Raw genomic sequence first — 22,688 nt, forward strand, 5'->3', positions numbered from 1 at the left:
CTCGCTCCAGAACTGGGCAGGGTGAGAGCACAGGGACACACATCCTCCCCGAGCACCCAGCTCCAGCAGCGCGGTCAGCTGTAGCCGCAGGGCTCCTATAAATCATCCACTTACCACGACCTGGGCACCCTCCTGGGCCAGGTACGTGATGGTGGCAGAGGTGAAGTTGAAGTACCCAGCTTTGAGAGGCCGTAGAACCACGGTGTGGGACACGTTGCTCGCTCTGGGAGCCGGCCATTAAGGAAAACGGTTGTATTTCATCCCAGCAAGAAAAGTGAGGAGATGGGAAAGGGCAGCCTGGAACCAGGTGCAAAAGTCAGGGCTGCGGACAGATCGGAGGGCTCGTGCTCACAGACAACCCGGCCCACCCGAGGCTGACCCAGTTGCTCCTCGCATGCTCGTGTGAGGAGCAGTATCTGTACAGAGAAGGGTCCTGAGGCCCTTCTCCCACCAGAGGCGTGTGCCTGACAGACACGGGCACAGGGGAGCTCTCGAGGCTTCCGGCAGCGCTGGAAACGCCAACACAGGTTTGTGATGTTACTGGCTTTGCACTGGGGAGGTCGGGACACGTCCTGTTCCGCGGGCAGCAGAAGGTTGGAGTCTGTCTGAGGGCAGCGAGCTAAGCAGGGTGTCCCCAGTGCAGGAAGGGAGACTTTGGCGTTCTGGGCACCTGATTCTCGAGGAATTCAACCCTGCTCCTTCTCCTTCACTCCTCCCTCACTGCTTTACACATCCACCGTGGACCTGGACAGGCTGCTGGAGTGAGCAGAGCAACTTGTTGTGCCGAGACGCAGCTGCTGCTCTTCCCCAGAGCCTTACCGGAGCCCAGCCCAGCCCGGCCCAGCCCGGCCCGGCCCGGCCCCCGGTACCGCCGGTACCGCCGCCCGCGCCCCGCACTGCGCCGCCGGCGGGCGGGGGCAGCGCAGGAAGCGCGTCCTGCGCAGGCGCGGAGTCCCTGCGTGCGCACGGGCCAGACTCCATTTCCCAGGGGCCCTGGCGCCCCGGAGGGGTGGGTCACGGGGTCACTTCCGGCGCGGCTGCGCTGACTCGGCTGTGCGGCGTTGGCGGCGGGAGAGACGGTGAGGGGCGGGAGGCCCGGGGCCGCTCGGGGCTGCGCTTGGCCCTGCGCTGCAGGAGAGGCTCGGCCGTGGGCTCGGAGGGGCCGGGAAGGGCCGGCCGGGTTGTGGCGCTGGAACGTCAGAGTCGGGCTCTTCCGCGGGCAGCGGTGGGTGAAGCCGGGCGGTTTCACCTGCTGAGAGGTGTCCCTGAGCCCCCGTGGGCCCCTGGGCTTCGTGTGTGGGCAGGAGCAGCCTGGGCTGGATGCGCTGGGGTGCGGCTGCAGCAGGGCAGCACTGGGGGGAAGGAAGGAAGGGGCTTCTGGCACCGGCACTGGGACAGGCTGGGCAGGCGGGGCTGTGCCAAGCGCAGGAGGTTTAGCGAGGCCAAGGGCAGATGCTGCAGCTGCATTGGGGCAACCCGAAACACAAAGAGACTGGGGAAGAATGGGTGGAGAGCAGCCCTGAGAAGGATTTGGGGGTGCGGGTGGACAAGAAGCTCAGCATGCCTTGGCAGGGTGCACTGGGGGCCCAGAAAGCCAAACGCTGTCCTCAGTGGGCTCCTCCCCAGCAGCGTGGGCAGCATGTGAAGGGGAGGATTCCTACCCTCTGCTCTGCTGAGACCCCCCTGCAGAGCTGCCTCCAGCTCTGGGGCCCCAGCACAGGAAGGACGAGGAGCTGCTGGAGTGAGTCCAGAGGAGGCCACGGAGATGCTCCGAGGGCTCTGGAGCCCCTGTGCTCTGGAGACAGGCTGGGGGTGTTCACCTGGAGAGGAGACGATTCCAGGGAGACCCGAGAGCCCCTTCCAGTGCTGAAAAGGGGCTCCAAGAGAGCTGGAGAGGGACTTTGGACAAGGGCCTGGAGTGACAGGACAAGGCTTCCCACTGCCAGAGGGCAGAGTTAGATGGGATACTGGGAAGGAATTGGTCCCTGTGAGGGAGGTGAGTCACTGGCAGAGGCTGCCCAGAGAAGCTGTGGCTGCCCCATCCCTGGAAGTGTCCAAGGCCTGGTTGGACGGGGCTTGGAGCAACCTGGTCTAGTGGAAGGTGTCCTTGCCCATGACAGGGGGTTGGAATTGGATGCTCTTTACAGTCCTGTCCAACCCCAACCGCCCTGTGACTCTGTGGAGGGCAGAGGCCCTGATGTTGAAGCAGTTTTTGCATTTAAAAGTCCCGTCAAGTGTCCTCACTGATCACATCTGTAGTGTCCCTGTTGTCTCCTTGTCCTCTCAGCAGGGTGGCTCCAGAGGCACTGTATTTGGGTAAATTGAGACACGTGGCCTGAAGCAGGGGCTTGTGGGGATCATCAAAGCCACTGGAGGGAGTTGGTGGTTCCTCAGTGGCTGGAAATAGGAAAGAAGAAATGTTGGAAGTGAGGAGCTGGTGTTTTCTGAGAAGAACGAGCTCTGTTGTGTAAGACAGTGCTGGAAAGTTGCCAGGCTTTGCACGGGCAATTAACTGTTAGTTGCTAAAACTGGTGAAATTGTTAACTGCCAAAGCTTTTGCTCTGGAAGTTACTGGAAGAGGCTCAGTGATCTGAAAGCTTTGCCCATTACTGAGATGTGCAGGGCCAGGGGTTGGACTTGATGATCCTTGTGGGTGCCTTTCAACTCAGGATGTTCCAGGATTCTGTAAAGGGGAGTGACACTGGCCAGGGCTTTGAAAGGGGAGAAGACCATTGGCATTTCTTCCACGGCTGCAGATCTGGGGCGCTGCTGTGCCAATTCTTACGTCCTCACAGGAAGGTGTTCAGAGATTTCAAATGATCAGTGACATTCCATTTCCTTGTGTTTCTAGATGAAGCTCCTGCTTCTTGCTGTGTTTGCCCTGGTGTCTGTGGCTCACTGCGAGGATGGCGCCAGGCTCCTGGCCTCCAAATCCCTGTTAAACAGGTACGCAGTGGAGGGCAAGGACTTGACTTTGCAGTACAACATCTACAACGTTGGCTCCAGGTAAGCCGATTTCTGAGCTCCTTGCTGCGCTGTTGCTTTTGCTCCCTCGGACTCTGAGCTTTCCAGCAGTGCCTGAAGGATTGACCCCGAAATTTGTCTTTTCCTTCCTCTTCCATTGTCCCTGCTTTCACCTCGTGGCTGCTCAAGCTGTCAGTCCAGCATGTGGTGTCCTGTGACACTCTGCGCCCCATGCATGCAGCTCCCTTTCTTGGCTTTGTGAGCTCTTTTTCACGTTTATTCTTTTTAATAAAAGTTTCTTTTTGCTATCAGGACTTAACTAAGGACCTGACAAAGATAAAACAGAACTTCCACAATGCTGGTAAAAAGCTTCATTTGCAGAATGAAAAGCTGAGTGGACAAAACACAGGAGACTATTAAAGTGCTTTGAGGTTTTGTTTTTAGATTTTTTTTTTTTAAAGGCAGAATAACGCATGCCGAGGGTAGTATTGCAAAGAGAAGAATATCTGTAATGTTGGACTCATACAACATTAATGAGATACTATAACCTTATATGTGGGATATGGTTATTATTTAGGCCAAAGTGTGTATCCATGGGATGGTATCTGAAGTTCAGCAAACTGCCAAATCCTGTTGTGGAAAAAACGGTGTTTTTCCTGTCTCTGTGGTTGTTTCTCTCAGCTTTGCCTTCCTCTCTCTGCAGTCTCCCTGTAAGACACCTCAGCTCTCCTCCCCATCTTCTACTGGTGACATTTTATCTTTCAAAGATCAGTTCTTTCATTTGGTCAGGATGGACCTGTCAGTGCACTTTGCTGCAGAGCCTGTAAGCAGATGGCAAATCTTAAGATTCCTGTCACACCCCTCTCTCTGTTGTGTTTAGCGCTGCCCTAGATGTGGAGCTGTCGGATGATTCCTTCCCCCCAGAAGATTTTGGCATCGTCTCTGGCATGCTCAGCGTCAAGTGGGACAGGATTGCTCCGTATCTTTTTGTGTTTTGAAATTTCTCCCAACTCTCTTTCTTGCCCCTGAGCATCCTGCAGCTGCGTCCTATCTTCATCTGCTGTCTCTGAAATTCCTTCCAGACAGGGTGCCGAATGCAAACCCCTGCTCTTCTGGACAGTGCTGTGTAAAAATAAAGCTCCTTGCAGAGAGGACCAGGTCCCGGAGTAGTTCCTCTGCCTGGGGAGGAGCAGCTGGGTCAGCCTCGGGTGGGCCGGGCTGTCTGTGAGCACAAGCCCTCCGATCTGTCCGCAGCCCTGACTTTTGCACCTGGTTCCAGGCTGCCCTTTCCCATCTCCTCACTTTTCTTGCTGGGATGAAATACAACCGTTTTCCTTAATGGCTGGCTCCCAGAGCGAGCAACGTGTCCCACACCGTGGTTCTACGGCCTCTCAAAGCTGGGTACTTCAACTTCACCTCTGCCACCATCACGTACCTGGCCCAGGAGGGTGCCCAGGTCGTGGTAAGTGGATGATTTATAGGAGCCCTGCGGCTACAGCTGACCGCGCTGCTGGAGCTGGGTGCTCGGGGAGGATGCGTGTCCCTGTGCTCTCACCCTGCCCAGTTCTGGAGCGAGGAGGAGGAAAGGTGGCAAAGCCTGTCTTTTCCCTGCCTTTTCCAGGTTGGCTTCACTAGTGCTCCCGGGCAGGGAGGAATCCTGGCTCAGCGCGACTTTGACAGGAGGTTCTCCCCTCACTTTGTAAGTACCTTTCAATTGATAGTGGAAAAGTGCACCACGGCAGCCGCAGCCCAGTGCGGTGGCTTCCTGCTGGCACGTGGTGTGTGTGGTTTGCCCTGCAGTCACCTGGAGAGCTCCAGCGGGAGCTGGAGTTCATTCCCTTCAGTTCTCCAGAGGAGTATTATCACAGAAGCAGCTGAGTTTCTGTCCCAGCTCCCTCTGGGAAGGAGCTGCACTGTGGGATTTGAGCCAGAGGATCTGAGAGTAGAATCTTAGAACCTCCTAGGTTGGAAGGGACCGCCAAGGATCGCGCAGTCCCAGCTCCTGGTCCTGCAGAGAACAGCCCCGGGAATCCCAACCACGCACCTGCCGACCCTGTCCAAAGTCCTCGAACTCTTGTCAAGCTCGGTGCTGTGACCACTTTCCTGGGGAGCCTCTTCCATTGCCCGGCAGACCATCCTCTGGGAGAAGAGCCTTTCCTTAATATCCAGCCTAAACCCTGTCCTGACCCAGCTCCAGGCGTTCCCTGGGGTCCTGTCAGTGGTCACACAGGGCAGAGATCAGTGCCCGCCCCTCCGCTTCCCCACGTGAGGAAGCTGCAGACAGTGCGAGGTCTCCCCTCACTCTCCTCCTCTGATGTCATTGCTCTAAGACACCTGTGGACTGGATTGGTTTGACTTTTCTCTAACAATTTCTCCCTCCAGCTGGACTGGGCGGCTTTTGGCGTGATGACCCTGCCCTCCATCGGGATCCCCCTGCTGCTCTGGTACTCGAGCAAGAGGAAGTACGACACCCCCAAGACCAAAAAGAACTGAGCAGAGTCAAATGCCACCAGCACCCCAGAGCTCAGCAAAGGACAATCCTGAACCGCCAAGAGCAGCAGCTGGGTCGGGATGGCACCGTTCCCTGCCAGGTGCTGCCTGGGCCGTGCTTCAGCCCTCTGCAGGGCAAAGGACTTGGTGGCTGCAGCAGCAGTGGTGAGGTGTCCTCTGTGTTCTAAAGGAGAAACAAGCAAGCAGAAAAAAGAACAACCAAAAGTCCCAAACTGCCTGGTCAGCCCCTTTGGAGCCGGAGCCCCTCGCCCCTCTGCAGCCGCAGCAATCCGAGCAGCGTGGTAGTGCCCAGAGGGGCCTGGCTGTGGGGCTGTGCCCCTTGTGCTGCCTCCAGCTCCCGTTTGCCTACTGCAGTTTTCTGCAGGGTGTCGTATCTCAGGGCCCCCTCCGGGTGCTGCCTGCCGTGCAGGATGGAGCTCGCTCTGGTGACACCACAGATCAGTGGTCTGATTTGATAGAGCATGTCAGAGCTGCTGCTCTTTCCAAAAGGGGCACTAAGGGATGTCCCTGTTGATGGTGTTCTCTGGGAAACCTTGATGTGTTTTGTTGAGCAGAGAACTGTGTTGTTCCTCCTCTTTTTTGTTCCTCTGCACACGGTTGAGTTGTGTTTTGAGGATTTTGTAAGAAAATGAAAGGAACACCATGACAGAAGCCTTGCTTGTACCAAAGTGCTCTCAAAACCAGGTTGCCTGCAGGGTTTAGTGAGCTGTAAGTCTCTTCAGCCAGGCTCACAACAGGCAATTCTGCTTCCATGGGCTCTTGTAGAATCGGAGTAAAGTGATAATGGAATAATAGGGTTAACAGACTGCTTTTGTTTGGAGGGGACCTTAAAGACTATCTAGGTTAAACCCCCTTCCACTAGACTACGTTTCTCTAAGCCTTATTGCAGCAGACCTTGAACACTGCCAGGGATGGGGCAGCCACAGCTCTCTGGGGCACCTCTGGCAGTGCCTCACCACCTTCACAGGGAGGAATTTTTTCCCAGTATCTCATTCTCTGGACTTGCCCCAGAGCTGGAGGCAGCTCTGCGGGGGGGTCTCAGCAGAGCAGAGGGTAGGAATCCTCCCCCTCACATGCTGCCCACGCTGCTGGGGAGGAGCCCACTGAGGACAGCGTTTGGCTTTCTGGGCCCCCAGTGCACCCTGCCAAGGCATGCTGAGCTTCTTGTCCACCCGCACCCCCAAATCCTTCTCAGGGCTGCTCTCCACCCATTCTTCCCCAGTCTCTTTGTGTTTCGGGTTGCCCCAATGCAGCTGCAGCATCTGCCCTTGGCCTCGCTAAACCTCCTGCGCTTGGCACAGCCCCGCCTGCCCAGCCTGTCCCAGTGCCGGTGCCAGAAGCCCCTTCCTTCCTTCCCCCCAGTGCTGCCCTGCTGCAGCCGCACCCCAGCGCATCCAGCCCAGGCTGCTCCTGCCCACGCACGAAGCCCAGGGGCCCACGGGGGCTCAGGGACACCTCTCAGCAGGTGAAACCGCCCGGCTTCACCCACCATTGCCTACAGGAGATCCCAACCTTTGGAGGGATTGTGGGGGCAGAGAGAAGCTGGTAGCTGTGGCCTAGCAAGGTCCTGGCCCCTCCAGGTCACCCCCACACTGGGTCTCTGTCCCAAGATCCCTGGCAGTGTCCAGCCCTTGGGCAGAGCCTTTCCAGCATACCCCCCTACCCATGGGGATTAAACACAGAAAGAGCCTGAAACAATGTATTTATTTTGAGACAAAGAGGAGTTTCAGTCTGGATGCCTCACCCCAGGAGCAGTGTCCACCAGTGCAGGGACACCAACAACCATGCCCTTTCCCCCTGTCCAGGGTATTTTCTATCCCTCCCAGCCTTTAAACAAACTTTTCCCGGCTCAGCCTCAAGACCAGGGCACTGCACTGAGCTCTTCCCCATGTCATCGTCAAGGCGGCTGGATCTCCCCTGCAGACACTGAACCTCTCACTCCTGGGCTGCCTCCGGTGCTGCGGCCTGCTTGCTCTGGTTGTCACCCTTCTTTTTGTGCCCCGAAACGATGTCATCGATACGGAGCAGGAGAACTGCAGTCTGAAGAGAAACCCCACACCCAGGGCTCATCTGGAGCTCATCACAAAAGACAAAACCCAACCTGCCCAGCTTCCACACCACACAACCATCAGCCTGGGTTGCAATGGTTCTTTCAGCACAGGAGATGGGAACGGTGCCTCACAGGCTTGCGGGAGCAGCAAGGGGCTGCTTTCCCGCCACCATGGAAACAAGGACACCGGTTTCTTCTTGTTGGCTGACACAGAAGGGATACAGTATCCCTTCGAGGAACAGCCTTTGATCTAACACCAGCCAGGTAATGGCAGGATCTGCAAGGAGAAGGGCAGCTGAGACCTGGCAGCCCCAACCAGGCAAAGGGATACAGCTCCCACAACCACTGATGATTCCAGCATGTTGCTGGTAAGGAATTGCTCAGGCACAGCTCTGGCTGGCATTGGAAGCAGTGAGAGCACTCTGCACCGTGTGCAGGAAAAGGTGGGATGAAACATGATGAAATTTAGCTGCAGGATCAAAAACCCTGGGAAAGCCCGAGTCTGGCTCCCACATCCCTCATTATCCCACCTCCAGCAACAATGAGCTCAGACACTGGGTGCGTGATGCCCACCCAAACACCCCAGAACACAGGGAAGGATATCCTCCTTTCCCAAATGATATCCACAGAGGCTCTGAAGTTTCCACTTCTCCTTACCTCTACGGCTGTTTTATAGGTCTGAAGTTTGACAGCCAAGGGCTCCCAGATCCCCAGCTCCTTCATGTCAACCAGGGCTCCAGTCTCCCCATTCACCCCCCATGTCTGGCTGCCTTCCTGAGTGTGCTTGGCCTGAAAGCAGAAAGACAAAACAGGTCACCACCAGTGGGGTGAGATGGCAAATTCCCCTCTGGAGTCTCAAACTGACCATGGGCTCAGGAAACAGCAAGAGGTCATTAGAATAGTCTCAATTTTGGAGTTTATATAAGAGCGTGTTACTGATAGCACGACAAGGGCACTGCTCTGAACGGTGACTGATCCGAGGAGCTGGGTGAAGCAGGAAAGGGCTGACTCCCTCCTGGTGCCCCTGCCACATGCCTTACCCTGAGTGAGGTCAGAACACGGATAGTGCTAGCGCCACAGTTCTGGATCAGCGTCCGGGGAATGACTTCCAGAGCCTGGGCCACTGCGCGGTAGGGCCACTGCTCCACGCCGGTCATGCCCTTGGACCTCTCTGTCAGTGCATGGGAAACGGCCATTTCAGTGGCTCCCCCACCTGGCACCAGCTGTGGGTCCATGAGGACATTGCGGCACACCTGCATGGCATCCTGCAGGTTGCGCTCCACCTCCTGCAACAGGCACAGAATCGCAAACTTGTTGAGGCTGGAAAGCCCTCTAACATCATCAGGTTCAAACACTCCCACAGCATTGCCAAGGCCACCATTAACCCAAGTCCCAAGCCACATCCACACATTTGCTAAATCCCTCCACTACTGCCCTGGGTACCTGTGCCAGTGCCTGACCATACTTGCCATGAAGAAATTTTCCCTAATATCCAATCTAAACCTCCCCTGGTGCAACTTGAGGCCATTTCCTCTTGCCCTGTCACTTGTTACTAGGGTGAAGAGCCTGACCCCCAGTGGGCTAGACCCTTCTGTCAAGTAGTACTAAACAGGGAGCAATAAGGTCCTCGCTGAGCTCAGACCCATCCTCAGCTCCACTGCCCTTCTCATTATTAACTGGAGCACCATACCAGCTGAAAGCCCAGCCCACAGTCTGCTGGCCATGACTCACACTATGAAGATGGCTGGCACAGGAGGAAGCAGCCCATGCATTCACTCACCGCTAGGATTTCCTTGCTGGCTCCCCGGAGGATGATGGTGCAAGCCTTAGGATCTTTGCAATCAGTGATGAAGGCAAAATACTCATCTCCTATTTTTTTCACTTCAAAGAGCCTAGCACCAGTTCCCACATCCTCCTCCCGGAGCTCATCTGTGCGACTGACAATGCGAGCTCCACAGGCCCTAGCACACCAAAGCATGACATTAGACACTCACAAATCAGAACTGACAAAGAGTGAGATCAGAACAATTCCATGTCAGGCACAGCAGGAACAGGCTCCAGACAGGAGCCAATATCTACCTGGCAATCCGGTTGTTGTCAGTCTTTCGCACCCTGCGGATGGCGGTGATGTTGGCTCTCATCAGGTAGTGCTGGGCCAGGTCTGAAACCAGGTTTGTGCAATTTCAGTAATGAATCAGCAGTATCATGACAAACTTTATCTGTTTATCAGTTATCAATCCAGCTATTTCAGTTCCAGTCTTTGAAGCAAAAGGGGTTACAGAAAAAAAGCACCTAAATGTAGCTTTTTAAACCTTAAAGGCAAAACAGTAGCACAGCTCTCCAGGGTTTAAGACTCAGCCCCACTTGTATTTTAGTATCTTTCCCAAATGCTGGAAAAGCAAAATATTATTATAAGAGTCTACTTTCACAAAGCAACGCCAAGGATGAACTTCAATGCCTGCAGTGTACACTATTTGCTAGAAAGCTAAAATAAAACCCAAACCAGGTTCAACACCAGGTTTGGGGGGAGTTGCATTAGTTTGCTGTTGTGGTGTTTTTTAGTTTTGGTTGGGTTTTTTTAAGTTCCTGAGCAGTGCATTTAACACCATGAACCTCACTGAGATGAATTCAACACAAAGGATCACATGTGCTGTTACCAGAAACTCCTTTTTCCGTGATGACCAGATCTGGCTTGACTCTTATCAGATCCTCGCACATCTGCTGAATGTACTCTTCCTCCATCTGCAGGATGCGGGCAAAGTCTTCCTCCCGCGTAATTTCAATATCAGTCTGTACAAAAGAGGGGTAAACAGCTTAGTGTTCATTCCAACTCTTCGCTGCATTAGACACACATCCCCCAGCTTCAAACAGCTCCTCCAGTTATCACCAGGGAAAGAGTCAGGGATGAAAAACACTGATCAAATAAAAGGCAACACTGTGTCAGTTGAGCAATAGTCTTAGCTCAAGCTCAGAAATATTTCTTTGCTCTTGACCAGCACTTAGATACACAAATCACTGTAGCTGCTTCAGTGGGTCAAAACACTGTAGCCTCACTCCTATTTTTCTGGACCCCATGGCAGAATTAGCCCATGCATGCAAAAGGCCTCTGAAAGGTAGAACACAGAAAGCCTTTCACCACTTGCACTTTCAACAAGCCATCTGCATTTGTTCGTTTTACTCATCCTAAATCAAGAGCTGTGGATGTCTCCAACAGGACTCACTTTACCTGGCTCTCTCCTTTCTTGTACTCCAGTGAACAATCCAGAAGGACGATGCGTGGATTCTTAATAAGGCGACGCATTCTGGGATGGGTTACGTCTTTATTCACCATGATTCCACGCAAAACACACGAGTCTTCACTAAAACCACCTGGAATCTGACAGACACAAGGAAGGGAGAAAATTAAGTGAGTCAGTTTAGTCTACAAAAGCCTGTGTATCTGAAAGCATCTCCTGAAGCTGTCTCACATACAGAAAAGGGAAAACATCTCCCAAGTAACCACTGTGCATCCAGATCACTATACAAGTTTAATTTTAAGCACACGCTGACTTAGATTTTAAGTGTGAAGCCATGAAAGAACTTAAGATTGATATTCTATTGTCTGGCAACATGTTTCATTTCCCATCTTCCAAATCCAACTGAAATTATCTTTTTGACAGGTATTCAAAAAGACTTGAAATAACAGCCCCTGTTGGCATTGTAAATGAGCATGGCTGATACCACTGATTGAAATACCTTCAAGGATTATGTCTGTGGACTGCAGAGAAGTAACACAAAATTCTTCCCAATGCACCCTACAATAAACTAGTTCAGAACAAGAAAGGGGCGCAAGGGTAAGTAACAGTTCAGGACACACTCACCTTTTCTACTTTTGCATATTTTTTAATATCAATTTCCTTTCTGCCATTTTCTTCAAACTCCACAGTCTTAACAGCATCAAGAGCAATGCTACAGGCCAAGTCAGACCAGCGGTTTATTGCCTTGGTGTTTATCGCACTCTTTATTATTTTAAGCATCATCTCTTTGTTGTTCACGTCCACTGGAGTGCTGAGATAAAGGAAAAACCAAAGAGCAAACTGGGTGTTATTCCAAGCAACAATCTAACCCTTTTGACTCCCTCTCCAATTTTGCTAAGTTGTATCTAACACAACTGCCCGAAGGAGCAGCTTGAAGCAGTACAGAAAGTCCACATCCCTCCTCTCTAACTCCCGCCAGCCCATACTTACCCAATTTTCTTTAAAATACTGATCATGTCATCAAGAGCCTTACGATAAGCCCAGATGATCACAGTTGGGTGCATCTGCTGTTCAAGAAAATGTTCAGCAACAGAGAGCATCTCTCCAGCTGAAAAAAAAAATTAAAAATAAATCAAAATCCCCCAAGTAAGTTAGTAAGACAATCAACAGTCAAGAAAGGAGAGCACATATCAAAAAAAATATATCTTCTATCCATGCAGGGAGCTCTAACATCACCTATACCTTTCTTTACACTTAACTGTGGTTATCATGGGGACAGAACAACTTCCCAAAGCATGGAACTGATCATCTTAGGGTCTCATGAACCTAGCATGCTCTTGCACAGTAAAAAAAGCCCCTCTCCATCTCAAGGTTAGTAAATAACGAAGATGTTTCTCATCATGAGAAAAAAGAGTGAACTTCAGGTTTTATGCAAAGTGTCTGAGTCAATCTCCTTACCAAGGATAATGACAGATGTGGTCCCATCTCCAACTTCTTCATCCTGAGTGCGGCTGATCTCTATCATTGATTTTGCAGCTGGATGCTGGACTTGAATCTGTGTAGGAGCAAGGGGTATGGATTTGTCCCGGAATATTAAAGCAGAAACGTCTCATGTCACTCAATGGAACAAATACCACACCTTTAATACAATCAAAGGCACTCTGTCTAACAACAGCAAGACTTTTTCTTCCTTTTTGAGACCAAAACCAAGCCCTCATATTTGACAATATTGTGTCTCTCACTGTTTCTCAGGCATTACAGTTTTTAGGATGTTCTTTTAACAGCACTTGCACCAGAGAAACGATAATGATTTCTAGGTCTCGTCATGTGGCACTGTGGACACCACCATCTGCTCAGGTCTCAATGCAGCTGATAATAGCTCCAATTACCAAAGAACTTACATCAGTCTTGTAAACACTCCATGAAAACTTCCCAACCTAGGATCAAACCTACATTTCTGTACAGCAAGAACACTTGCTGGATATGTTTCATTTCTCCCCAGTGAGAACCTTTCTTGGAGCAGATGGTTAGCACTTGCTGGCTGCCAGGACAAGTGAGGAGATCACACAGCTCCACTGACACCCAAGATTCAGGTACATACTGACTTAATGTTAAGCAAGACAATCCTTTAGGAGAAACTTACTTCTCTAAGAATAGCATTGCCATCGTTGGTCATCACGATCCCACCCATGGGGTCCAAAAGCATCTGCAACCACAAGAGAACCAACATCTGAATGTTCTGCCCCATGTGTGTCTCACTTCTAGTCAGCTGCAGCACAGGTGTTGCAGCATAAATTCTTACCTTCATCATTGCTCTTGGTCCTAAACATGTTCGGATAATGTCAGCAATAGTCTAGGAGGAATCAAAGAAATGAGCTAATTCAGGAGAGCATCAAAAAGTCTAAAAAAACCCCATAGTGCAATTGGCAGCCCCTGCAAAATTTAAGTGACCCAGCAACTCTGCTGTGATTGAGATGCAGCCAAGGTTAAGAATTGTGTGGAAATGAGAATATGGGGATTATCAAGACACTGGCACCACACTAAATTATTATCTCAATCAGATGTCAAAACTGAGACACTTTCAGACTTTGCAGAGAAAGAGGATTTGGTTGGTTAAACCCCCTTCTTGGTTATTTACAGGGCACCCATTACATGAACATTTTACTTTTTATACAGAATTTTTATGTAATAGTATAAAAGCATCTTCTGTTAACATAGACAATTACTTTTGATGTTGCTTCTTCTACTCTATATTCATATAGAATAGAAAAAGTATGCTTCACATCCAGCTTTCCCTCTGAAATATATAAACACACACAAAAAAAGGATCAGAACAGCCTGAGAATTTGGTACCTTTGCAGCAGTGATGTTTCCTGTCTGGACTTTTCTTCCAGATTCACGTTTTGTATTCTGACCTAAAGCACACAGAAAAAATAAAATTAATCAAGTACAATCAAGTACAAAACAACAACAGTGCAGCACCTCTCTTAGTCACACACATTCAACATGTGACCACTTCGAAATTCAGAGGTTACAATATAAATACTGCAGTCATTATGAGAAAGACATTGATAGAAAACTGTCAGTGAAAAACAACATTCCCTACTGTAACAGAACTCCTCGTTAGCATCCTGAGACAAAGCTTTGCAACCCTGAAACAGAACCTATTACACCAGAAAATTAAACTCCAGTGACTCATGAGGATCTGCCAGATCTCACAAAGCCAAGAAGCTGCTATTTTACAGCAGTGTTCAGTCAAAAAAAGTTACAGAGGCTCATGTACAGTAAGCAGAACTGGGTGAACACAAAGTGAATCCATCAATGTTGCCTTTAGCACATGAGGGTGAGCAGCAGCTGGGGTACCAACTGGCTCACAACCACAGCTGGAGACCAGCTGTCAACAAACTCAGCTCTAGAGCATATCTGGGCTCAGGAATGCTTCTGCTATGACAAGCCTGGCCCGGCCAGGCCCACATTTACTCAGGAGCAGATGCATGCGCACAAGGAGGTGTAAGACAGAACAAAAGGAAACAGTAAGAGCAGCACCATGTATCAGCAAGCAGGCTTACAGAAAAGGGGCCCTGGGCTACAACAGTCTGCCTACAGGGTTAATAGAGAGCAGAATGGATGAAGAAAAGAGAATGGGATACCCAAACAGAAAAAGTAACCCTGGGAATGCTTCATGTTGGTGAATGGTGAGAGAACCATAGAACCATAGAATGGTTTGGGTTGGAGGAGACCCTGAAGACTATCTTGTTCCAAAACCCTTTCATGGGCAGGGACACCTTCCAGTACAGTAGTGCTCCAAGCCCTGTCCAACTTGGCCTTGGACACTTCCAGGGATGGGGCAGTCATCTGAGCAACGTGTGTCAAGGCCTCACCACTCTCACAAGGAAGAATTTCTTCCCCGTATCCCACCTAATTCTGCCCTCCAGCAGTGGGAAGCCATTCCCTCGTATCCTACCACTACAAGCCCTTGTCCGAAGTCCCTCTCCAGCTCTCTTGGAGCCCCTTTCGGCAGGAAAAGTGAGGGAGCTCTGAGATCTCCCCGGAGCCTTTATTTCTCCAGGCACACTAGCCCCAGCTCTCCCAGCCTGTCTCCAGAGCAAAGCGGCTCCAGCCCTCGGAGCATCTCTGTGGCCTCCTCTGGACTCGCTCCACCAGCTTCATGTCCTTCCCATGCTGGAGGCCCAAGAATTAGGGTTCACATGGGGTTCAAACAGGGCAATACAAAGCATCGTGCTGAGAAAGACGCGAAAACAGCTGAGAGCACGGAGGACTGCCAGAATGACAGCAGCGGGGCTCCGAGATCTCCCGCGCAGGGCGCGGCAGAGGCTGCGGGTAGGGAGCTGCGAGGGGGAGCTCGGGGCGCAGCGGGGGCGGTGGCGGTACCCAGCGGATCCCCACAGGAGAGGGCCCCGGCCGCGACGGGCTGTGAAAGGGCGCCCGGCCATGAGGAGACCCAACATGGCGGCGAGTCAGGCGAGCGGCAAAGCGGGGCGGGGGTCCGACCCTCCATCCCCTCGCCCTCCGCCCCGGGAGGCCGGGCGGGGCCGGCGGCACTCACTGAGAACCAGGACGGGGCGCGGGCCCATCATCGCGGCGGATGGAGCGCAGCGGAACCTTCTGGAGCCTCGGAAGTGTCGCCTCGCAGGGCCGCGACTCCGCGCACCGCCTCCCACCGCCGCAGTGGATCGCGCGTGAGCGCCGTGCCCAATCCGGGGACCGCCCGCGAGTTCCGGCTGGGAAGTGACGCCGCGCACACGGGGCGGTGCCGCCGGGGCTCCGCGCGAGTGCGGTGCTCGCCGGGCCCGGGGGAGGAGCCCTGCACAGACCCAGGGAAGAGGGGGACCCCGCGGGGCGGGCGCGGGTTGGACACCTCGCCGCCGCCTACCCGTTGCATCCGGAAGGCGCCAGGTCCGGGATGCCACGGGCGACCTCGGCTCGCACAGACAGCCCTCAATGCCCGCCCTCTCCGTCAGCCCAGCCCGCACTGCGGGACCCCGGACAAACGCCGGGTCTTAAGGCGGCATCGCCTGTCCGATAGCACCGGCCGCGCCCGGATGCAGGAGCAGCGGCTACTGCTGGGACGAACTGAGCCGGTGCTCGAGGCTCCGGTGTGCCCTCCAAGCACGGCCCTAAGCCCTCCCCGACCGTAAGCGGCCATTTTGAGCCCCGGGCGGTTCAGAGTCACCCAACCGGACCGAGGGTCAGAACGGCACGGGGCGAGAGCTGCTGGCACAGGACATGTCCTGATCCACTGTCAGCAGAAAGCTGGAGCCTGTCTAGAGGAGGGGGGTGTGGGTGGGTGTAGTTAAGCAGAGCGTCCCCAGTGCAGGGAGAATTTCCTGGCCTCTGCACCTGCTTCTTGAGCAATTTAACCCTGATCCTCCTCCCTGCACTCCTCCTTCATTGCTTTACAAGCCCACCATGGACCTGGGCAGGCTGGTAGGCCAAAGAACTGCATCAATAGGGCACAGCAGCAGCTCTGACATGCTCTATCAAATCAGACCACTGATCTGTGGTGTCACCAGAGCGAGCTCCGTCCCGCAGGGCAGGCAGCACCCGGAGGGGGCCCTGAGATACGACACCCTGCAGAAAACTGCAGTAGGCAAACGGGAGCTGGAGGCAGCACAAGGGGCACAGCCCCACAGCCAGGCCCCTCTGGGCACTACCACGCTGCTCGGATTGCTGCGGCTGCAGAGGGGCGAGGGGCTCCGGCTCCAAAGGGGCTGACCAGGCAGTTTGGGACTTTTGGTTGTTCTTTTTTCTGCTTGCTTGTTTCTCCTTTAGAACACAGAGGACACCTCACCACTGCTGCTGCAGCCACCAAGTCCTTTGCCCTGCAGAGGGCTGAAGCACGGCCCAGGCAGCACCTGGCAGGGAACGGTGCCATCCCGACCCAGCTGCTGCTCTTGGCGGTTCAGGATTGTCCTTTGCCGAGCTCTGGGGTGCTGGTGGCATTTGACTCTGCTCAGTTCTTTTTGGTCTTGGGGGTGTCGTACTTCCTCTTGCTCGAGTACCAGAGCAGCAGGGGGATCCCGATGGAGGGCAGGGTCATCACGCCAAAAGCCGCCCAGTCCAGCTGGAGGGAGAAATTGTTAGAGAAAAGTCAAACCAATCCAGTCCACAGGTGTCTTAGAGCAATGACATCAGAGGAGGAGAGTGAGGGGAGACCTCGCACTGTCTGCAGCTTCCTCACGTGGGGAAGCGGAGGGGCGGGCACTGATCTCTGCCCTGTGTGACCACTGACAGGACCCCAGGGAACGCCTGGAGCTGGGTCAGGACAGGGTTTAGGCTGGATATTAAGGAAAGGCTCTTCTCCCAGAGGATGGTCTGCCGGGCAATGGAAGAGGCTCCCCAGGAAAGTGGTCACAGCACCGAGCTTGACAAGAGTTCGAGGACTTTGGACAGGGTCGGCAGGCACGTGGTTGGGATTCCCGGGGCTGTTCTCTGCAGGACCAGGAGCTGGGACTGCGCGATCCTTGGCGGTCCCTTCCAACCTAGGAGGTTCTAAGATTCTACTCTCAGATCCTCTGGCTCAAATCCCACAGTGCAGCTCCTTCCCAGAGGGAGCTGGGACAGAAACTCAGCTGCTTCTGTGATAATACTCCTCTGGAGAACTGAAGGGAATGAACTCCAGCTCCCGCTGGAGCTCTCCAGGTGACTGCAGGGCAAACCACACACACCACGTGCCAGCAGGAAGCCACCGCACTGGGCTGCGGCTGCCGTGGTGCACTTTTCCACTATCAATTGAAAGGTACTTACAAAGTGAGGGGAGAACCTCCTGTCAAAGTCGCGCTGAGCCAGGATTCCTCCCTGCCCGGGAGCACTAGTGAAGCCAACCTGGAAAAGGCAGGGAAAAGACAGGCTTTGCCACCTTTCCTCCTCCTCGCTCCAGAACTGGGCAGGGTGAGAGCACAGGGACACGCATCCTCCCCGAGCACCCAGCTCCAGCAGCGCGGTCAGCTGTAGCCGCAGGGCTCCTATAAATCATCCACTTACCACGACCTGGGCACCCTCCTGGGCCAGGTACGTGATGGTGGCAGAGGTGAAGTTGAAGTACCCAGCTTTGAGAGGCCGTAGAACCACGGTGTGGGACACGTTGCTCGCTCTGGGAGCCGGCCATTAAGGAAAACGGTTGTATTTCATCCCAGCAAGAAAAGTGAGGAGATGGGAAAGGGCAGCCTGGAACCAGGTGCAAAAGTCAGGGCTGCGGACAGATCGGAGGGCTTGTGCTCACAGACAGCCCGGCCCACCCGAGGCTGACCCAGCTGCTCCTCCCCAGGCAGAGGAACTACTCCGGGACCTGGTCCTCTCTGCAAGGAGCTTTATTTTTACACAGCACTGTCCAGAAGAGCAGGGGTTTGCATTCGGCACCCTGTCTGGAAGGAATTTCAGAGACAGCAGATGAAGATAGGACGCAGCTGCAGGATGCTCAGGGGCAAGAAAGAGAGTTGGGAGAAATTTCAAAACACAAAAAGATACGGAGCAATCCTGTCCCACTTGACGCTGAGCATGCCAGAGACGATGCCAAAATCTTCTGGGGGGAAGGAATCATCCGACAGCTCCACATCTAGGGCAGCGCTAAACACAACAGAGAGAGGGGTGTGACAGGAATCTTAAGATTTGCCATCTGCTTACAGGCTCTGCAGCAAAGTGCACTGACAGGTCCATCCTGACCAAATGAAAGAACTGATCTTTGAAAGATAAAATGTCACCAGTAGAAGATGGGGAGGAGAGCTGAGGTGTCTTACAGGGAGACTGCAGAGAGAGGAAGGCAAAGCTGAGAGAAACAACCACAGAGACAGGAAAAACACCGTTTTTTCCACAACAGGATTTGGCAGTTTGCTGAACTTCAGATACCATCCCATGGATACACACTTTGGCCTAAATAATAACCATATCCCACATATAAGGTTATAGTATCTCATTAATGTTGTATGAGTCCAACATTACAGATATTCTTCTCTTTGCAATACTACCCTCGGCATGCGTTATTCTGCCTTTAAAAAAAAAAAATCTAAAAACAAAACCTCAAAGCACTTTAATAGTCTCCTGTGTTTTGTCCACTCAGCTTTTCATTCTGCAAATGAAGCTTTTTACCAGCATTGTGGAAGTTCTGTTTTATCTTTGTCAGGTCCTTAGTTAAGTCCTGATAGCAAAAAGAAACTTTTATTAAAAAGAATAAACGTGAAAAAGAGCTCACAAAGCCAAGAAAGGGAGCTGCATGCATGGGGCGCAGAGTGTCACAGGACACCACATGCTGGACTGACAGCTTGAGCAGCCACGAGGTGAAAGCAGGGACAATGGAAGAGGAAGGAAAAGACAAATTTCGGGGTCAATCCTTCAGGCACTGCTGGAAAGCTCAGAGTCCGAGGGAGCAAAAGCAACAGCGCAGCAAGGAGCTCAGAAATCGGCTTACCTGGAGCCAACGTTGTAGATGTTGTACTGCAAAGTCAAGTCCTTGCCCTCCACTGCGTACCTGTTTAACAGGGATTTGGAGGCCAGGAGCCTGGCGCCATCCTCGCAGTGAGCCACAGACACCAGGGCAAACACAGCAAGAAGCAGGAGCTTCATCTAGAAACACAAGGAAATGGAATGTCACTGATCATTTGAAATCTCTGAACACCTTCCTGTGAGGACGTAAGAATTGGCACAGCAGCGCCCCAGATCTGCAGCCGTGGAAGAAATGCCAATGGTCTTCTCCCCTTTCAAAGCCCTGGCCAGTGTCACTCCCCTTTACAGAATCCTGGAACATCCTGAGTTGAAAGGCACCCACAAGGATCATCAAGTCCAACCCCTGGCCCTGCACATCTCAGTAATGGGCAAAGCTTTCAGATCACTGAGCCTCTTCCAGTAACTTCCAGAGCAAAAGCTTTGGCAGTTAACAATTTCACCAGTTTTAGCAACTAACAGTTAATTGCCCGTGCAAAGCCTGGCAACTTTCCAGCACTGTCTTACACAACAGAGCTCGTTCTTCTCAGAAAACACCAGCTCCTCACTTCCAACATTTCTTCTTTCCTATTTCCAGCCACTGAGGAACCACCAACTCCCTCCAGTGGCTTTGATGATCCCCACAAGCCCCTGCTTCAGGCCACGTGTCTCAATTTACCCAAATACAGTGCCTCTGGAGCCACCCTGCTGAGAGGACAAGGAGACAACAGGGACACTACAGATGTGATCAGTGAGGACACTTGACGGGACTTTTAAATGCAAAAACTGCTTCAACATCAGGGCCTCTGCCCTCCACAGAGTCACAGGGCGGTTGGGGTTGGACAGGACTGTAAAGAGCATCCAATTCCAACCCCCTGTCATGGGCAAGGACACCTTCCACTAGACCAGGTTGCTCCAAGCCCCGTCCAACCAGGCCTTGGACACTTCCAGGGATGGGGCAGCCACAGCTTCTCTGGGCAGCCTCTGCCAGTGACTCACCTCCCTCACAGGGACCAATTCCTTCCCAGTATCCCATCTAACTCTGCCCTCTGGCAGTGGGAAGCCTTGTCCTGTCACTCCAGGCCCTTGTCCAAAGTCCCTCTCCAGCTCTCTTGGAGCCCCTTTTCAGCACTGGAAGGGGCTCTCGGGTCTCCCTGGAATCGTCTCCTCTCCAGGTGAACACCCCCAGCCTGTCTCCAGAGCACAGGGGCTCCAGAGCCCTCGGAGCATCTCCGTGGCCTCCTCTGGACTCACTCCAGCAGCTCCTCGTCCTTCCTGTGCTGGGGCCCCAGAGCTGGAGGCAGCTCTGCAGGGGGGTCTCAGCAGAGCAGAGGGTAGGAATCCTCCCCTTCACATGCTGCCCACGCTGCTGGGGAGGAGCCCACTGAGGACAGCGTTTGGCTTTCTGGGCCCCCAGTGCACCCTGCCAAGGCATGCTGAGCTTCTTGTCCACCCGCACCCCCAAATCCTTCTCAGGGCTGCTCTCCACCCATTCTTCCCCAGTCTCTTTGTGTTTCGGGTTGCCCCAATGCAGCTGCAGCATCTGCCCTTGGCCTCGCTAAACCTCCTGCGCTTGGCACAGCCCCGCCTGCCCAGCCTGTCCCAGTGCCGGTGCCAGAAGCCCCTTCCTTCCTTCCCCCCAGTGCTGCCCTGCTGCAGCCGCACCCCAGCGCATCCAGCCCAGGCTGCTCCTGCCCACACACGAAGCCCAGGGGCCCACGGGGGCTCAGGGACACCTCTCAGCAGGTGAAACCGCCCGGCTTCACCCACCGCTGCCCGCGGAAGAGCCCGACTCTGACGTTCCAGCGCCACAACCCGGCCGGCCCTTCCCGGCCCCTCCGAGCCCACGGCCGAGCCTCTCCTGCAGCGCAGGGCCAAGCGCAGCCCCGAGCGGCCCCGGGCCTCCCGCCCCTCACCGTCTCTCCCGCCGCCAACGCCGCACAGCCGAGTCAGCGCAGCCGCGCCGGAAGTGACCCCGTGACCCACCCCTCCGGGGCGCCAGGGCCCCTGGGAAATGGAGTCTGGCCCGTGCGCACGCAGGGACTCCGCGCCTGCGCAGGACGCGCTTCCTGCGCTGCCCCCGCCCGCCGGCGGCGCAGTGCGGGGCGCGGGCGGCGGTACCGGCGGTACCGGGGGCCGGGCCGGGCCGGGCTGGGCCGGGCTGGGCTGGGCTCCGGTAAGGCTCTGGGGAAGAGCAGCAGCTGCGTCTCGGCACAACAAGTTGCTCTGCTCACTCCAGCAGCCTGTCCAGGTCCACGGTGGATGTGTAAAGCAGTGAGGGAGGAGTGAAGGAGAAGGAGCAGGGTTGAATTCCTCGAGAATCAGGTGCCCAGAACGCCAAAGTCTCCCTTCCTGCACTGGGGACACCCTGCTTAGCTCGCTGCCCTCAGACAGACTCCAACCTTCTGCTGCCCGCGGAACAGGACGTGTCCCGACCTCCCCAGTGCAAAGCCAGTAACATCACAAACCTGTGTTGGCGTTTCCAGCGCTGCCGGAAGCCTCGAGAGCTCCCCTGTGCCCGTGTCTGTCAGGCACACGCCTCTGGTGGGAGAAGGGCCTCAGGACCCTTCTCTGTACAGATACTGCTCCTCACACGAGCATGCGAGGAGCAACTGGGTCAGCCTCGGGTGGGCCGGGTTGTCTGTGAGCACGAGCCCTCCGATCTGTCCGCAGCCCTGACTTTTGCACCTGGTTCCAGGCTGCCCTTTCCCATCTCCTCACTTTTCTTGCTGGGATGAAATACAACCGTTTTCCTTAATGGCCGGCTCCCAGAGCGAGCAACGTGTCCCACACCGTGGTTCTACGGCCTCTCAAAGCTGGGTACTTCAACTTCACCTCTGCCACCATCACGTACCTGGCCCAGGAGGGTGCCCAGGTCGTGGTAAGTGGATGATTTATAGGAGCCCTGCGGCTACAGCTGACCGCGCTGCTGGAGCTGGGTGCTCGGGGAGGATGTGTGTCCCTGTGCTCTCACCCTGCCCAGTTCTGGAGCGAGGAGGAGGAAAGGTGGCAAAGCCTGTCTTTTCCCTGCCTTTTCCAGGTTGGCTTCACTAGTGCTCCCGGGCAGGGAGGAATCCTGGCTCAGCGCGACTTTGACAGGAGGTTCTCCCCTCACTTTGTAAGTACCTTTCAATTGATAGTGGAAAAGTGCACCACGGCAGCCGCAGCCCAGTGCGGTGGCTTCCTGCTGGCACGTGGTGTGTGTGGTTTGCCCTGCAGTCACCTGGAGAGCTCCAGCGGGAGCTGGAGTTCATTCCCTTCAGTTCTCCAGAGGAGTATTATCACAGAAGCAGCTGAGTTTCTGTCCCAGCTCCCTCTGGGAAGGAGCTGCACTGTGGGATTTGAGCCAGAGGATCTGAGAGTAGAATCTTAGAACCTCCTAGGTTGGAAGGGACCGCCAAGGATCGCGCAGTCCCAGCTCCTGGTCCTGCAGAGAACAGCCCCGGGAATCCCAACCACGCGCCTGCCGACCCTGTCCAAAGTCCTCGAAC

The 22,688-nt window shown here is 54.1% G+C and overlaps 3 protein-coding genes across 5 annotated transcripts; 1 reads left to right on the forward strand and 2 right to left on the reverse strand.

Annotated features, from left to right (window-relative positions):
- Positions 1–1,013: 1,013 nt before the first annotated feature.
- Positions 1,014–6,234, forward strand: LOC309585688 (translocon-associated protein subunit beta). 2 transcript variants are annotated; one of them, XM_082303599.1, is made up of 6 exons: positions 1,014–1,079; positions 2,852–3,006; positions 3,845–3,943; positions 4,318–4,426; positions 4,586–4,663; positions 5,347–6,234. In XM_082303599.1, the coding sequence occupies exons 2-6, from the start codon at positions 2,852–2,854 to the stop codon at positions 5,455–5,457; spliced, it is 552 nt and encodes a 183-aa protein (XP_082159725.1). In that variant the 5' UTR covers positions 1,014–1,079; the 3' UTR covers positions 5,458–6,234. The 2 variants fall into 2 exon arrangements, with proteins under 2 accessions (XP_082159725.1, XP_082159726.1); XM_082303600.1 differs by lacking the exon at positions 1,014–1,079 and adding an exon at positions 1,099–1,225.
- Positions 6,235–7,170: 936 nt separating this feature from the next.
- CCT3 (chaperonin containing TCP1 subunit 3) lies at positions 7,171–15,478 on the reverse strand. The gene is made up of 14 exons (XM_082303596.1): positions 15,329–15,478; positions 13,615–13,676; positions 13,064–13,114; positions 12,905–12,967; positions 12,220–12,316; positions 11,752–11,869; positions 11,386–11,572; positions 10,752–10,901; positions 10,183–10,315; positions 9,605–9,686; positions 9,306–9,486; positions 8,566–8,811; positions 8,183–8,314; positions 7,171–7,515 (listed from the first exon to the last, which is right to left on the reverse strand). Exons 1-14 carry the CDS (start codon positions 15,357–15,359, stop codon positions 7,411–7,413), a joined length of 1,638 nt encoding a protein of 545 aa, XP_082159722.1. The 5' UTR covers positions 15,360–15,478; the 3' UTR covers positions 7,171–7,410.
- An 810-nt stretch (positions 15,479–16,288) lies between these two features.
- Positions 16,289–21,179, reverse strand: LOC309585687 (translocon-associated protein subunit beta). 2 transcript variants are annotated; one of them, XM_082303597.1, is made up of 6 exons: positions 21,114–21,179; positions 19,187–19,341; positions 18,250–18,348; positions 17,767–17,875; positions 17,530–17,607; positions 16,289–16,846 (listed from the first exon to the last, which is right to left on the reverse strand). In XM_082303597.1, exons 2-6 carry the CDS (start codon positions 19,339–19,341, stop codon positions 16,736–16,738), a joined length of 552 nt encoding a protein of 183 aa, XP_082159723.1. In that variant the 5' UTR covers positions 21,114–21,179; the 3' UTR covers positions 16,289–16,735. The 2 variants fall into 2 exon arrangements, with proteins under 2 accessions (XP_082159723.1, XP_082159724.1); XM_082303598.1 differs by lacking the exon at positions 21,114–21,179 and adding an exon at positions 20,968–21,094.
- Between the last annotated feature and the right edge of the window lie 1,509 nt (positions 21,180–22,688).

The sequence above is a fragment of the Coloeus monedula genome (assembly GCF_965178545.1).
Source record: "Coloeus monedula genome assembly, contig: HAP1_SCAFFOLD_114, whole genome shotgun sequence".
NCBI lineage: Eukaryota > Metazoa > Chordata > Aves > Passeriformes > Corvidae > Coloeus > Coloeus monedula.